Source organism: Protomyctophum parallelum (genome assembly GCF_964188405.1).
Source record: "Protomyctophum parallelum genome assembly, chromosome: 10".
In the NCBI taxonomy this organism is placed as follows: Eukaryota; Metazoa; Chordata; class Actinopteri; order Myctophiformes; family Myctophidae; genus Protomyctophum; species Protomyctophum parallelum.
The window spans coordinates 26,766,248-26,782,243 of record NC_139704.1 but is presented as its reverse complement, the minus strand read 5'-3'; the positions used below and the strand labels follow the sequence as shown (position 1 = coordinate 26,782,243).

At 44.0% G+C, this 15,996-nt stretch overlaps 1 protein-coding gene across 1 annotated transcript in view; it reads right to left on the bottom strand.

Annotated features, from left to right (window-relative positions):
- The window catches only part of LOC310865761 (WASH complex subunit 2C-like), a 30,500-nt gene extending 14,761 nt beyond the window's left edge, over window positions 1-15,739 (bottom strand). The window contains exons 1-17 of the mRNA XM_083774969.1: window positions 15,533-15,739; window positions 14,734-14,845; window positions 14,021-14,080; window positions 13,269-13,396; window positions 13,096-13,168; window positions 11,292-11,483; window positions 10,500-10,693; window positions 9,135-9,245; window positions 8,309-8,398; window positions 7,940-8,041; window positions 7,735-7,842; window positions 6,879-7,042; window positions 5,233-5,365; window positions 4,552-4,636; window positions 4,185-4,367; window positions 3,579-3,781; window positions 2,341-2,454 (exon numbers count right to left, since the gene is read on the bottom strand). Of these exons, the coding sequence (XP_083631095.1) occupies window positions 2,341-2,454; window positions 3,579-3,781; window positions 4,185-4,367; window positions 4,552-4,636; window positions 5,233-5,365; window positions 6,879-7,042; window positions 7,735-7,842; window positions 7,940-8,041; window positions 8,309-8,398; window positions 9,135-9,245; window positions 10,500-10,693; window positions 11,292-11,483; window positions 13,096-13,168; window positions 13,269-13,396; window positions 14,021-14,080; window positions 14,734-14,845; window positions 15,533-15,631 (2,151 nt within the window). The 5' untranslated portion in view covers window positions 15,632-15,739. The remainder of the gene's footprint in view (window positions 1-2,340; window positions 2,455-3,578; window positions 3,782-4,184; window positions 4,368-4,551; window positions 4,637-5,232; window positions 5,366-6,878; window positions 7,043-7,734; window positions 7,843-7,939; window positions 8,042-8,308; window positions 8,399-9,134; window positions 9,246-10,499; window positions 10,694-11,291; window positions 11,484-13,095; window positions 13,169-13,268; window positions 13,397-14,020; window positions 14,081-14,733; window positions 14,846-15,532) is intronic.
- Window positions 15,740-15,996: the final 257 nt, after the last annotated feature.

Sequence of the window (15,996 nt, the reverse complement as noted above, 5' to 3'; positions counted from 1 at the left end):
GCAGAGAAAGAGAATTCACACATTGGAAAACTGCATACTAAACAAGAAGAAGAGAAGCAGTCACGGAAGTTGCTCGACAAGCAAAAGGCTGCCCATGAGAGCACCATAAAGGACATAGAGGTGAAGGTGAAAGCACAGACACAGACAAAGATCATCGGAAGGATTACAGAGACTATGCCAGACAGGTCCGGATTAAGACCAGCCTTCTTTGCAGATCCCTGACAACGATCTGCCTACAGGAGTCGTGAGGGCTTCACTCCTTTTCCAAGGATTTGGATTTACTTTTTCCCTGACATTGGGGTACGCTTCAGTGGGCTTCACTCCTTTTCCAAGGATTTGGATTTACTTTTTCCCTGACATTGGGGTACGCTTCACTCCTTTTCCAAGGATTTGGATTTACTTTTTCCCTGACATTGGAGTACTTGACTTTTTCATGACTTTGAATTCGTTTTGATTTTGCGTGGGGTTCTTTTCAAGACCGGCAACGAACTATGAACTTCTTGCGCACAAAAAAATCGCAAAAAAGAAAAGATGTGAAAAAGAATGTAATGTAAACGTTTTTCAATATGAATCGAATCTATGCATTTATAATTATTACTGTCTATTATGTAATAATTAGGGGCCGGAATGTTGGTGACAGCTATATGGGTCACGTGGTGTTGTGTGCTACTAGCCTACGTCACTCATAGAAAGTCAGCTGTTCGCAAAGCGGCATTTTCATGAATGGAAGGAGAGAGGGGGTGAACGGGGGAGGTCCAACTTTGTTGACCGCAAATCGCTTTTACGATGCTATGATGCACTGTGGTAAACTTCTTAACTTTAATAAACATATACCTAAAGCAGTACTCTGGCCTGGAGCAGTGATTCTCATTATAACAACGACTAAAGCAGCGAGTCTGACAGATAAAACATTTCCCCGCTTTAGCCTCTCGGCGTCATACGCTATAGACGCCTTACAAATGGATAGACTGAATGATTAACTACCCCAAAAATATAGTTTACATTTTACCACTACTATTAACTTAAAACAGAATTCTTAATATTGTAAGCATAATGATATTGTCGCATTGTGATATTTGGCCATAACTCCCTCCTCTGAGGGAGCTACCTTTGGGGAAGGGGGTTGTTGTCCAGACAGGTCCGGGTCATGGGTTCATGTAGCATGCCAAAGTTTGTGCTATTGCCATTGAGAATGCATTGGGCGTTTAAGTTAAATAACTCAGAAACTACAAAACATTTCAAAGTAAAAAGTTCCAGCATGTGTCTCCACAGTAAGCTGAATTTTACAAAGTGTGAATGGAGTTTCTAGGTGAAAGTGATTTTTTTAAGTGCCACTATCTGCCTATAAATGTCTCAAATTTGAAAGCACTATATTTCTAAAACGATGAAACATTTCAAAGATTCCTTTTCAGGCACACATGTCCACCGTAGGATGAACCTAAATAGGGTTGAATGGGGTTTCTAGGTGTAAGTATGTAGGACTAGTAGTGGGTGAAACGTTACAATGGTAATATGTTGTAAAACAATGAGTAATGGTAATATTTAGTGGTTTTCACTTTTACAATTTTTCCATGGTAACTTATGTAGCATCACTTTCATGAAACCGAATCAAGCCTCAACATATCCAGGTTAACTGGTTAAATTAATCTGGCAAGATCAACCAGCTTTCATGAAACCGGTTAAGCACTGATCCAGGATATATTAAACCAGGATATGTGTTAAAGCCCGGCTTAATCTCTAATCCAAGTTTCGTGAAATAGGCCCCAGTTTACTGTTATGTGGCTTATTTCTTCCATATAATGTTTTCAGATACATATTCTAGCGCAATGATTAAGTTGAAAGCAAGTAATACACTGTCTGGATGTTATCTGGAATGGAAATAAAAACTGAGTATTCTGTAATCAGTAGCAGCTGTGATGGACGGACGCGCAAATATGGGAAATTAAACGGGTGAGCTTCATTGTTATTGGCTTTTATCGATGTGTATCTCTACACGTCATCACGCAGCACGTTTTCGTTTTAATAAATAAATAATGCAATCGTTTTTATGGACCTTTGATATAAAAACACACAGAAATGAGAATTTTCAAAAAAAAATTGGCATCCATTGTTAGGTATGCCCATATAATGACCACGGATATGGTCTAAAAGTGTGAAAAACGTCTTTTTCATTTCACTGCACCTTTAAAGGCATAACAGCCATTCAGAATGTGTGACATGGTTTCTGTAACGAGCCCTGTGGTGTGATGCAAGCAATGAGGAGCATGTGTGGAGGGGAACCAGAGGGAAAGGTTGAGTCTGGTGGGAGGGGAGAGAGAGAGAGATAGAGTGTGAACTGACCACAGCTCTCCCTGAGGTGGTGAAGAGGTCAACATCTGGGTCGTTGTCTCTCTGCTGCGTCCGGCTGAACAGCAGCTCCTCGTCCTGGAAGACCCCGGTGGTCTCTGCTGCGGCCTGCATGAGGGGGGGAGGGGGGGGTCAAACACACACACCTCTATACCGTTAACCCTAACCCCGGTGGTCTCTGCTGCGGCCTGCATGAGGGGGGGAGGGGGGGGTCAAACACACACACCTCTATACCGTTAACCCTAACCCTGGTGGTCTCTGCTGTGGCCTGCATGAGGGGGGGGTCAAACACACACACCTCTATACCGTTAACCCTAACCCTGGTGGTCTCTGCTGCGGCCTGCATGAGGGGGGGGAGGGGGGGGTCAAACACACACACCTCTATACCGTTAACCCTAACCCCGGTGGTCTCTGCTGCGGCCTGCATGAGGGGGGGGAGGGGGGGGTCAAACACACACACCTCTATACCGTTAACCCTAACCCTGGTGGTCTCTGCTGCGGCCTGCATGAGGGGGGGGAGGGGGGGGTCAAACACACACACCTCTATACCGTTAACCCTAACCCTGGTGGTCTCTGCTGCGGCCTGCATGAGAGGGGGGAGGGGGGGGGGTCAAACACACACACCTCTATACCGTTAACCCTAACCCTGGTGGTCTCTGCTGCGGCCTGCATGAGGGGGGGGAGGGGGGGGTCAAACACACACACCTCTATACCGTTAACCCTAACCCCGGTGGTCTCTGCTGTGGCCTGCATGAGGGGGGGAGGGGGGGGGGTCAAACACACACACCTCTATACCGTTAACCCTAACCCCGGTGGTCTCTGCTGTGGCCTGCATGAGGGGGGGGAGGGGGGGTCAAACACACACACCTCTATACCGTTAACCCTAACCCTGGTGGTCTCTGCTGTGGCCTGCATGAGGGGGGGGGGGTCTAACACACAGCTCTGTATCGCTGCTGTCAGCTCCATATTCTAACGTTGTGTTTTTGTTTTGTTAAATTAAACAAACCTTGAGTGTGTTCTTAGGCCTCACTGTGTCATGGCCGCCTCAATGCATTTCCATTGTGTGTTCTTAGCAGCCTGGCGGCTGTTCTACAGACCTTGAGTGTGTTCTTAGCAGCCGGTGTGGTGGCTCTTCTACAGACCTTGAGTGTGTTCTTAGCAGCCGGTGTGGTGGCTCTTCTACAGACCTTGAGTGTGTTCTTAGCAGCCGGTGTGGTGGCTGTTCTACAGACCTTGAGTGTGTTCTTAGCAGCCGGTGTGGCGGCTGCGCTTCCTTCTGCGTCCTCGTCTTGGTCGTCCTCGTCTTGGTCGTCCTCGTCTTGGTCGTCCTCGTCCTGGTCGTCCTCGTCCTGGTCGTCCTCCTGGTCAAAAAGACTGACGGCCTTCGTTTTGTTGGCTTTCTTCTCTTCCCTCGTATTGGGGGACAGCGGCACAGCTGGTGGCAGATGTATTTATATATTATTATAATTATTATAATTATTATTATTTATTTATTTTCACTATATTGGAGTATTTCCAATTTTCTTATACTTTTCCTTCTACTCCACTACATCTCAAAGGCAAATATTAGTTACTTTCCGTCTTTAGATTATTATTACAAAACATAACCACTTCAGCCACTTGAAAATAACCAAGCTCACAGTACATCACAAAGCGACACGTTGTGAACTTGTACATCTGCCCTTTTTAAAGGTTTTTTATACATTTGAAATCTTGTGAAATGGGACCTTGAATCCTCATAATGACTACTTTTACTTTTGCTACTTTAAATCAGTAGTATTTCTAACATTGCGGTATTGATACTTTTATTGAAGTAAAAAAGAAAACATGCGAAGTACTTCTTTCATGGCTGGCAGGCGACGGGGGGCCGTCCCCCCCGGACAGGATGCTCTCACTGGGCTCAGCCTGGTCCGACACCAGGCTCTTCTTGGGCTGCTTGGAGGCCAGGACGTCGATACCCCCGAACAGACTAACCGCTCCGGGGGGCTTCTTCCTGCCCTCACTGACCCCTGCTGGCAGGCCTGAACCGTTGAGGCAACAAAAAAAGGAGTTTGAAGTTAGAATGGGTTTGTATAGGATGGGAATAAAAGAGATAAAATGAATATCAAATATCTAGTAAATACGGAATCAAACACTATCTGGAGTCAATTGAAATGACCCCAATCATGTTTAATTCATGAATTATATCCCTTTAACAGCTCAGACCTGGTGTTGTTGAAGGGAGTTGCGCCTCAGTTCTCTGGGGCAGAGAGGGATGGGCCGGTGTTGTGGGCGGGGCCGCAGCACCACTCTGGAGGAAAGAGGAAGTACAGGGTTTTGCTCAACAGGGGTGGGGGGACAAAAACAGGAAATTAAGAAACGCCTTTTATTGGTTTTTGAAGGGACAGACAGTAGGCTGACTGGAAACGGGAGAGAGATGGGGGATGACATGCAGTAAAGGCCGTGTCGGGCTCGGGAGTCGAACCTGCGGCACACTGCGACTGGATTACCTAAAATAACTTTCTTTTACACAAATGTAGTAGTATCTCTTTCCCAAACAGTTGATCGGACCCATAAAAAAACCCAGGTGTGCTTCCCCTGGAAAGTGCCCTTGGTTGAGGCAGTAGGTGCTCAGCTTTGATAATAACTTAACTCATAAACCAACTAAATGGATGAAGCGGCACTCCAAAATAAAAGATGCAAGACTGGCATGGTTTGCGTTGTTCCAAATTTCTTTCAAGATCTTATTTTGAAGAGCAAATGTACACAGTAGTAGTTAAAGTGGTTATACTCATATTAACGCATTATTAACCGGTTTTGCTAGGGGACTCCCTGGAACCCCCCCTTAAGGACCCCTCAACACCTTGAGAAGCACAGATCCAGATAGGATGGACTCCTCCCACTCACCTGATTGGCTGGAGTGGCAGCACTGATGACATCAGCAGGTTTGGAAACGAACAGAGATCCTTGACCACCATCGTCATCATCATCACCACCCTCATCTTCAAACATCAGCGCCACCCTGTGGTGTTTCTTCTGACTGCAGCAAGGACAGTAATGGAGACGTTAATACACCAGTTGGTTTTCAACCCTTTTCATATTAAGGTCCATTATTAATTTGAGCCACGGCCCACCGTTTGATGAGATATATAGGGCTCCATTTTTGTCTCATCTTTCTAAAGCCACTATTTGGGGATTTAGGAGTGGGGAAAGGGTGTTCCCCACTAAAGTTGGTATTTTGGTTACCTGTCTAAATCCCTTAAACACCTCCGTTACCCGTTATATTATGCATAGGTGTGGTTTGGGCGTTACAATAATTAAACCAAATGTAACCAATCACCAGTCCACGTCATGCCATTGCCTTTAATAGATCCCTTATCCGTTAGTGCTATATTGCTTCATAGCCTTACGGTCTAAAGCCCATGGAAGAGTGTTGCGTTACGGGTGATTTTAAACTCCACTGTCGCTTTCCCAAATGTGTGTGACCAAATTAGCAATTTAGGGGAAAGCGTGCCAACACGCCCATGACCACACCTCTAGGCGCAAATACCGGTGTCGGCAAAAAATATAGCGGGTGACGCTGGACGAAAATACCATTAAGGGACAGAGAAAGCTCCTATATTAGTATTTTCGGGCAGCGGCTGAATTGTGGGCCGCGCTGCGGGTAAAGTCTGAGACGAAATTGGAGCTCTAAGGGCCGATTCATACTCCTATTTTACTGCTGTTTCGGCGCTGTAGTGCCGAAATGATTTCGGCTCGTCAGAAATTTTCAGTAGCACCGAAGAGCCGACTTTAGGACGGTACCCGCCCCCCTGAACCTCAAATGACGTCACATTGTAGGCTCTACAGCGCCGAACCGACTTTTATTCGGCTCTAAAATAGGAGTATGAATCGGCCCTTAGCCTCTCAGACCCAAGACTTAAAGGGGGTCACTTCACCCCTTTTGCAACCAGATCTTATTTTAATGATGTTCAGGACACAAGAAAACACTTTCCTAGGTTTGTTTCGTGTGTGAAATAATGTGTTTTTCACTTCCTTCCTGGACTACACGTTGTCTCAGTAAGACAGCCCTCCCCCTCTCCACAAGGAGGAACAGTGCACCAAAGCATTATGGTCATTTTAGGAATTCAGCAATCCAGTCAAACACACAGACTACATTATTGTTCTGGCCATAGGATGCACATTTCAAATTGTGCTACTGTTATCTACTACAATGAGTGACTGCAGTTTCTTCCAGCGGTGAAATGTCCCTTCATGATTATGTCCACAATTCCATGCTGTATTGATATAGCAAACCTTGATCAAAATAATCATTCTTCTACATTCTAATTGTGTAGATTCTTTTAAATTAAGCAATGCAGATCATGTTTAACAATAATTTTACTCTAGAGAGCGTAACATCAAACCAAATGGACCTGTAACGGGTCCATCATGTTTATTTCATTTTATACTATACTATACTGTCCCAAAGGATTTGGTCAGAAGTTACCAGCTGTTATTAATTAACGTAAGTGCACAATGATCATTATTATTGATTGCTTCCATGTGAATACCTGGACACTTTAGTGGTAGCAAACAGGTCATCATCTTCATCGTTATCAAAGAGACTGCCTTTCTGGGATGTAATGACGCTGGGGAGACTAGAGGGGGCGCTCACGCTGGACTTCATCCCTCCCGTCTTGGTCTCTGCAGGGGCTTTGGAGTTCAGCCACTGGTCCTGTCAATCACACGTGTCAAGTCAAAACACCACATCAAAACACCACAAGCTTCCAGTCTCAGTGCGGACACTCAAACCACAAGGCCACTGAGCTATGTGACTTGTTAAAATGTGTCTTTTTGTGTATGTTTTTGCAGCCTGCCATTCAATTTAACTACCTAAACACTTCAGCCCTATTTTATACTTTAGATATTATATAGAAAAAGGCCAAAAAACACCTCAACAGGTTGGTGACAGGTGCGTAGGACAGAAGTATCTCTGCTGTCGGGAAAAACCACCTACTGTTCATTTATCAGGAAACTAAAAATATAACTTTTTCAGGAAAATGAGAGAACCGTATTTTTTTAAAACAAAGCAATACTGCCTCATCAAAGTTGGTGTTGTGACTTTATACTGTATATCGTCAATTACTTGCATGAGAGGGGGAGAGGTGGTGGAGTTAGTTTCTTTAGCAGACAGTTTGAAGGTCCAATGGAGTTAAGAGGTTTTGTCCAAAGCGTTTTTTTACTTTACTTTCCATTGGTTCAATATTTTCAAAACAACACACAGGCGTAAAGGGTGTTCACAATAGCACTGATATATGCAAAAAAAATGAAAAAAACCTAAAAAATTGAGTTAGGTGGTTTCCTCCCAACAGCAACGATATAATAAAGGGTGCATGGCGGTGAGGTGACGTGAGGAGACAGGCTTACCTCGTCGTCGCTGAACAGCGAGCTGGCTGCGGTCTTCTTGGGTTGCGGCGTCGTGGCTTCAGCTTGCTTCGCGCTGCGCTTCGATTTAGCCGCCGACGCGAACAGATCCTGTGCGGGGATCGGAAGACGGGATTGTTATCACGAAGACACTTCACTGTTAAAATACACGCTTAGAAATACCTGAAACGTGTGCGTGTTACTTCACCTCTTCCTCCTCGTCGTCGAACAGGGACAGAGGGGCCTTGCTGGTCTTTGCATGGCTGCTGGGCTCAGGCTGGGACCGGCTCTTAGGGAGGCTTGGGATTATCTGCAAAGACACAAAACTAATTAAAACTAATTCGGTCATTTTATTTTGAGGTTTCAGTCTGGAACGTCATGTCAACCAATCAGAATGTCGAAGTTTTCGTGTTTATTCATTGATATATAAATAAAAACTTTTTTGAATTGGCAAGCTTCCGCATGCGATGTGCGTCACCGAAGCCTGCATTTTCTCGAGATACAAGCGCACCAGAGCCGAGGGAGGAGTCTACCTTTCTATATCTAATCTATGGATTCAACCTTGCTGAAATCTTACTTGTGAATCTTCGTCAGAAAAGAGCCCTCTTGTGGCGGGTCTGTGCGTCTGCGTGCTAGGAACCTTCTCCACATCTGGTGGACGTCCATTCTGAAACCAGAGAAATAGCTTCATTCAGGGCGGCAGTGGCTCAGCGGCGGTAGCTCAGGGCTAGGAGTGACTGAGAAGGTTCCCAGTTCAAACCCGGGCTCCCCCAAAGTTAGTGTGGAAGTGTCCTTGAGCAAGACACTGAACCCCCTAATTGGTCCCGATGTGCAGGTTGGTGCCTTGCATGGTTTCCTCCGGCATTGGTGTGTGAATGGGTGAATGTAATGCACAATCTATGTAAAGGTGTATGAATGTGTGTGTGTGTGTGTGTGTGTGTGTGTGTGTGTGTGTGTGTGTGTGTGTGTGAATGTATTGCACAATCTCTGTAAAGCGCCTTGGATAAAGGCGCTATATAAATGCACCATTTACCATTCATGTTCGGCTATTATTCAGAATATATTATTATTAATGATGTTATTATTATTCACATTTTTAATTTGAAAATGTGTCAATATGATGGCTGGATGGGAAGAGATAGAAGAGAGCATAAAGGCTTTGAAACTAGCTTGCCCCACAGTTAATTCGGAAACGTAAATTCTGTCGATTATTTTTCCCCTTCAGTAACGCCAGATGGTATTGTATTTTATATCGTTGTCATCATTGATTAGTCACCTTGACAACGAAGTATAACTTGTAAGGATCGTGCGATCGTGGAATGAGCAACACCGCTAAACGTGTGGGTTTCACTGAATGGGTTCCCTGACCAAAGAGAAATAAAGTGTGGACAGAGAGGACATACCTCGTCAGATCTGTCAGAGTCGCAGCTGGGGGACGGCTGGCGTTTCTGAAGGGCCTCAGAGAGCAGGTTCTTGGTCCCGGGGCCGAACATGGAGACGGCCCCCGCTGGCATCTGAACAACAACAACAATGCTTTATCCTTTAAATCAGGAGTTCCCAATATTTCTGTTACCACGCAGTGTTGTTTTCGTCGACTAAAACCAAGACGAAAAATGTTCGTCGACTACCTTTTTCCACTGACGAAAACTAAATGGAAACTAAATTAAAACTAAGCTATGGTGAAAACTAAGACTAAATATACTGACAATTTCGTCAACTAGACTAAAATGTTAGGAAGGGACTAGTGAACAAGAGATCCAGTATAAGTCATTTTACAATTAGTTGCATGCTGAAAATAGCAAATCTACAAGCTCATCTACAAGCAACGCGTCGCAGCATTACGAGTGTAAAATCAGTCTTTACGACGGCATCAAGGCCCGCCAAAACACATTTTAGTCGACTAAATCACTTGTAGATTTAGTCAACTAAAATCTCATCACATTTAGTCGACTAAAACTAGACTAACACTAATACATTCCATGTGACTAAAAATGTGTCAAAACCATTCAAGAGACTACAACTAAAATAAAAATGTGCTGCCAAAAACAACACTGTTACCACAGACCGGCTGGCAAAATGTCCTCACAAGCAGAGGTGTGCAATCTGGTCTGCAAATCATTCCATCCATTGACCATGCGCGAGCGTACGGTTCTATACGTGCGGAGTGCGCATGCCGCGTAGGGAATAATTATGGTATGCCGTCTGAAAAAACCTAGACTACAGCACTGTGTGTATATAAATATATATACACACACGCCCGGGATTCGAACTTGGGTCTCCCGCATGTAAGTCAAAGTCAAAGTCGTGTGTACGTATGTATGTGAGTGAGTGAGTGAGTGAACGAGTGAGTGAGTGAGAGTGAGTGAGTGAGTGAGTGAGTGAGTGAGAGTGAGTGAGTGAGTGAGTGAGTGAGTGAGTGAGTGAGTGAGTGAGTGAGTGAGTGAGTGAGTGAGTGAGTGAGTGAGTGAGTGAGTGAGTGAGTGAGTGAGTGAGTGCGTGAGTGAGAGTGAGTGAGTGAGTGAGTGAGTGAGTGAGTGAGTGAGTGAGTGAGAGTGAGTGAGTGAGTGAGTGAGAGTGAGTGCGTGAGTGAGAGTGAGTGAGAGTGAGTGAGTGAGTGAGTGAGTGAGTGAGTGAGTGAGTGAGTGAGTGAGAGTGAGTGAGTGAGTGAGTGAGAGTGAGTGAGTGAGTGAGTGAGTGAGTGAGTGAGAGTGAGTGAGTGAGTGAGTGAGTGAGTGAGTGAGTGAGAGTGAGTGAGTGATTGCATGCACCTTCTTCTCGGGAGCTTTGGGCTGCTCCTCCCCCACCACGGTGCTCTGGGCCGGAGGGGGCAGGGCCACGGTGCTCTGAGGGGGCGGGGCGCTCGACTTCTCACTGAATATGTCACCTTCGTCCTCCTCATCCTCGTCTTCATCTCCGCCGAAAAGGTCCACGGTCTTCTTGGCTTTTGGTCTGTCCTGGCCAGCTGAACAAAGCCACACACACACACTCAACACAGGGACTTCTATTTAACATTTCTCTCTGTGTTGTGAGCTTGTAGATCAGTTTGGTGCGTGACGCCGCTCTCAGTCTCAACTCCGTGTCTGGTAATCAATGTCTTTACTGGAGACGCATGCAACGTTAATGCCGTTGGGAAAAGACAGTTCTCTTGAATGCTGCCTTTGAGTACAGTGATGGAAACGGGGCTATTTATGATTTCTTTCACCATAATAAATGTTGCATGTTGTGATGCAGTTGTTCACATGCCTGTTCAACCCCAGTACTCGGGTCAAATACAACTCAACAAGTCAGAGTTGCTCTTTCAAATTTGTACTTCAGGGGGGTTAGCGCAGGGGGTTAATTTATGATGTATTTTTGTACGTTTGGGTCCCGGGTGTCCCTTCCTACAAATCTAGTGGAGTCAAAAGTACCATAATGTGTCTTTGAAACATGCTGTAGTGCAGTGAAAGTAAAGAAAAAGATAATGAAAAAAGGAGTATAGTTCTCAATTAAATGCACGTAGGTACTGTCCACCGCTGACAAGAATCGAGGCAAACTGAAGCAACGGCCATCATCACACTTACCAGTGTTGGGCGTTTTCGTGCTTTTCTTCCCACTGAAAAAGTCATCCTCCCCTTCGTCGTCGTCAAACAGCCCTCCCCCACCTCCACCTGAGACGGGTCTGGGGGCCGAGGGCGTCCTGGGTTTGCCTGGAGTTCCATTCTCTTGGCTCTCCGCCGACTCCTCCTCCTCCTTGGAAGCGAAGAGGCGGTTTTCTACAAGGAAGACATTGTTTTCTTTGTTGGTGTATTGAGTAAACTGAACCCGAGCTGGTCTCTGCACTTGGACCGCTTTTTCCCCGCCAAAATAATAATTTGTGAATAAGTTCACAAAGCTCACAACGCGTTACTTTTTGGCTAATGTTTCCCTCAGAATATGAATGCTGGGTTCACGTGGTTAACCGTATTAATTCCAGGAACGTGGGATTCCGTTTTATTCTCCACCCCCCCACCCCACCCCCCGCCTGTGCCAGAATGTAAAAACCTGTCTTTATTTAATGTAATTTAATCCGGTAATTAAAAATAATTAAAAATAATAATATATATTTTTTTGCTTTTACTCACATGTTAGACAGCCTACTGTAACTGTACATACGGATCCGCTTATTACTCCTTTGTATGCTCAAAATGAGCCAAAAGCCAGTGTTTAGAAGGTTATTTTTCCCTTTTCTTACATCCGCGGACGGAAACATCTCATCGCCGGTCTACCGCAGCCTAGAGTGTAGCCACACTTTAGTGTGGGTTGACGACAGATTACAGCATCTTGCAATGGGTCTGGTCCACAAGATTCGATACACCACCAAGATACCCATGTACCTGTCTAAATACTTCCTTAATGTCAACGAAGTCCACACCCACAACACCAGAGGGAGTTCAGCAAACCATGTGCAATCCAGATTCGGCACAAACAAGGGACTAAATTAATTTCGCTCCTATGCCACCATAATGTGGAACGCCCTACCAACAGTCATTAAGACATGCAAATCCCTTGACTCTTTATCAACGCGAGACTGATGACGTATTGAAGCTGTGCCACAGCGCAAATGTAAATACAACCGTACAAGACTACAACTCGAATTATTATTATTATGGACATATCAGATGTTTGTCCCGCTGCTTCCTGTTCATCGTTTCTGCTTGAGAGAGACCAGATGCAGGAGGGGGGGGGACTCGTGAACTCAATACTCAGGTTAGATTCCGCCCCCTCCTATAATATATATATATATATATATATGGCACTTTTTTCTGAAAAGAAAGTCAGAACTGTTATTACTATAGGCTTAAATAAATACGAATAAGTCAATAAGGCAATTATTGGATTATTGAATAGGCTGGGTTGCTAGGCTAGCAAGTTTCTTGTAAAATTGCAATATTTACACTCAAGGGTGTTCTTTATCATCATTAATGCACTTCTGTGCTGCCTTTTCTGCAGCATCGCAGGCGTGCATTTATGACGATAAACTAGAGAACACCCTCTCGTGTAATATCGCTTAACTATGAAACTTGTCCTGGACTCTCCCTCACACACTGTAGACTAGAGTGTCCTGGACTCTCCCTCACACACTGTAGACTAGAGTCTTAACTATGAGACTCTCCCTCACACACTGTAGACTAGTCTTAACTATGAGACTCTCCCTCACACACTGTAGACTAGAGTCTTAACTATGAGACTCTTCCTCACACACTGTAGACTAGAGTCTTAACTATGAGACTCTCCCTCACACACTGTAGACTAGAGTCTTAACTATGAGACTCTCCCTCACACACTGTAGACTAGAGTCTTAACTATGAGACTCTCCCTCACACACTGTAGACTGGAGTGTCCTACCTGTGGTGGGCATGCTGCTTTGGTTCTTTTCTTCAGGCCGGGCAGGTTTCGGTGCGTCAGAGAAGAGATCGCCCTAGACAGTGAAAACAGCAAAGCAGCAGTCATACAATCCATAATCCATGATGTAACTGGGGAATACATTGTTATTATCTACTGTAAGTAAGTCAGCGCACCTCATCGTCGTCATCGAACAGGCCTCTCCCTCCACTGAAGAGGCCTCCTCTTCCTCCAAAGGGAGAAAAGTCCTCGTCCTCCATCTTGGGTGGCTTGAACATGTCATCGTTGGCATCCTCTGCTGCTGCTACCATGTATAAAAAAATAGGGTGTAAGTCATTAAAATAAGTGTTACATAGCTCTATTTTCCTTTTTTGTTGTTGCTTTTTACCACTTTTTTCTCCCCAGTTTAGTCATTATTCCCAAAATGTCCTCCCCTCACGTATTTTGAATCTTCAGCTCTTCAGTAAACAGAACATTCCTTTTCAGGTATGGGATATCAATCTCATTCAATAGGCAGAGAGAACCCATACAGGATAAATGGAATTGGAAGTGATGAAACAAAACCAAAAATGAGCAGCCGAATTGGAATTATTGGAACAATATTACCGGTATATAAATGAAGCTGATGAATAGGTGGCATGTCCTGATTGGATGAAATTGGTGTCTCAGCCTGAACATTTTTTTTTTTTTTTTTTTTCCTGTTTATTAAAGAGCTGGAGAGACAAGGAACAAACACTCTGTGAGAAATGATTACTGTCAGATTATAGATCTTTAACTGTGTAACACAAACAAAGTTTTCTTTTAATCACACAATGCATGATTGACAGAATGAGATTTACTACACAACCAGTTTGCATTGTTGAAACAGAAACACAACAGAAAGAAAAATGCATGTGACAAAACATGAATGTGAATAACGTGATCCTACCCGCTGCTCTCGATGGCTTTTGATCTTTCTTGCTTTTACTTTTCTTCTTTGCCGTCAACGCTTTGGAGACATGACACGAACAGAAGGCATGAGCATGCACACAACGCATGCACAGCGCACACGCCGCACACACATACACAATTACACATGAGACCAACCATAGCTCCACTTCATTCCATTTTCAAACCATCTTCATTTAATTGCTCCTCACTAATGCTCATTATAAGCTGCCAGCTTTTCGGTCTACTCACTGTGTTCTGTCTCAGTCATTGGTGGGTTGAAGAAACCTGCCTACCAGTGACAAACAAGGTATCAAACTCATTATGTTTTAGATATTTTTTATATTAGAAGAATGGCTTATATTTCAGCATGCTAACTTTCCAGGAAGAGAAAGACTGCACTTTCTATAGGGTTGAAATCCCAAACGATGACGTCACTGGTAGACAGGTTTCTGGACTGTCCAGAGCCCACCAATGAGATTCAGAGAGTAATGGAATCCCCATCATGATATCACTGGTAGACAGGTTTCTGGACTGTGCTCCAAAGACCACCAATGAGCATGATAATTAAGATTGAGTTTGGAAATGGGTGAAGTGCACCTAAGATGAAATGAGTGAGGAACTAAAAAGTAAATAATAATAATACATTTGAGTGGCAGTTGGTAAATAATAAGCTGAAAGAGTAAGCAGTCGTGAGTACATGTGAGTACGTACATGTGCGATCGGCCTCCGCCTTGCAGACGGGAGGATCTCCTTTGATCCGAGCCGCCAGCTCGTCCGCGAACGTGGCCTGATGTGCTGCTGTGTTCTGGATGTGACACAGAGACTGGACGCAACGACACACAACACCACACGACACGTTAATATTTGTGTTACTTAATCATAATATATATATATATATATATATATCTGAACTATCGCACAGTGTTGATTTCGTCGACTAATACTATGACAAATTCTTTTCCTCGACTATCCTTTCTCCACTGACGAAATGTACAAACAAAATGAAAACTAAGCTATAATGACTGAAACTGAGACTAAATATATTGACATTTTCTTCAACAAATAAAAACTAGACTAAAATGTTAGGAAGGGACTAGTGGACAAGAGATCCAGTGTAAGTAAAAGACAAGTAATTTTACACTTGGTTGCATGCTGAAAATAGCAGATCTACAAGCTCACAACGCGACTCGCAGCGTGGCGCGTTGTGAGCTTGTAGATCGGCTATTTTCAGTCATTACGACGAGATCAAGGCCCGCTAAAATACATTTTCGTCGACTAAATCAACAATATATTTAGTCGACTAAAACTAGACATAACACTAAAGCATTTCAGATGACAAAAATATGACAAAAACTAAATGAAGCTTTATTCCAAAGACTATGACTAAACTAAAATCTGAATTTGCTGCCAAAATCAACAGTGCATAATATTCTAGCAGTCTCTGAACTATCGTGGCTATAGCGTAAACACACAGATATCTAAGTAGACGCTTCTCTATGGTCCATATCACCTTCTGGTCGTCCTCTTCATCATCATCATCCTCTTTGTCCGACTCTCCAAATATGTCCGAATCTTCGTCTTCCTCCTCGTCATCGTCGTAGCTCCGCATGGACGACTTCTAAACGGATATTATTATTAATAGGATATACAATGTTTAGTTTGTAAATTTGTTGTAATGCAATATATTTTCTAGAATGCATGAAGACCGAAAGCTTCAATTATTTTTGTTTTGTTTTGTTTTTAACTATGTAATGCAGAATTACATTGTATAATGTTTTAATTTGATTGTATGAGTGTTTGGACGCCAGGAAGAGTAGTCTTCACTGTAGTGAGGACTAATGGGGATCCGTAATAAACAATAAACCGTGTTAGGTTTTCTGGTCTAGAGGGGCGGGTCGTGGCTGAGATTGGTTCACCGATCAGGGACACATCGACAGGGGCCGGGAATCGAACCAGGGACTTTCTGCTTCCACT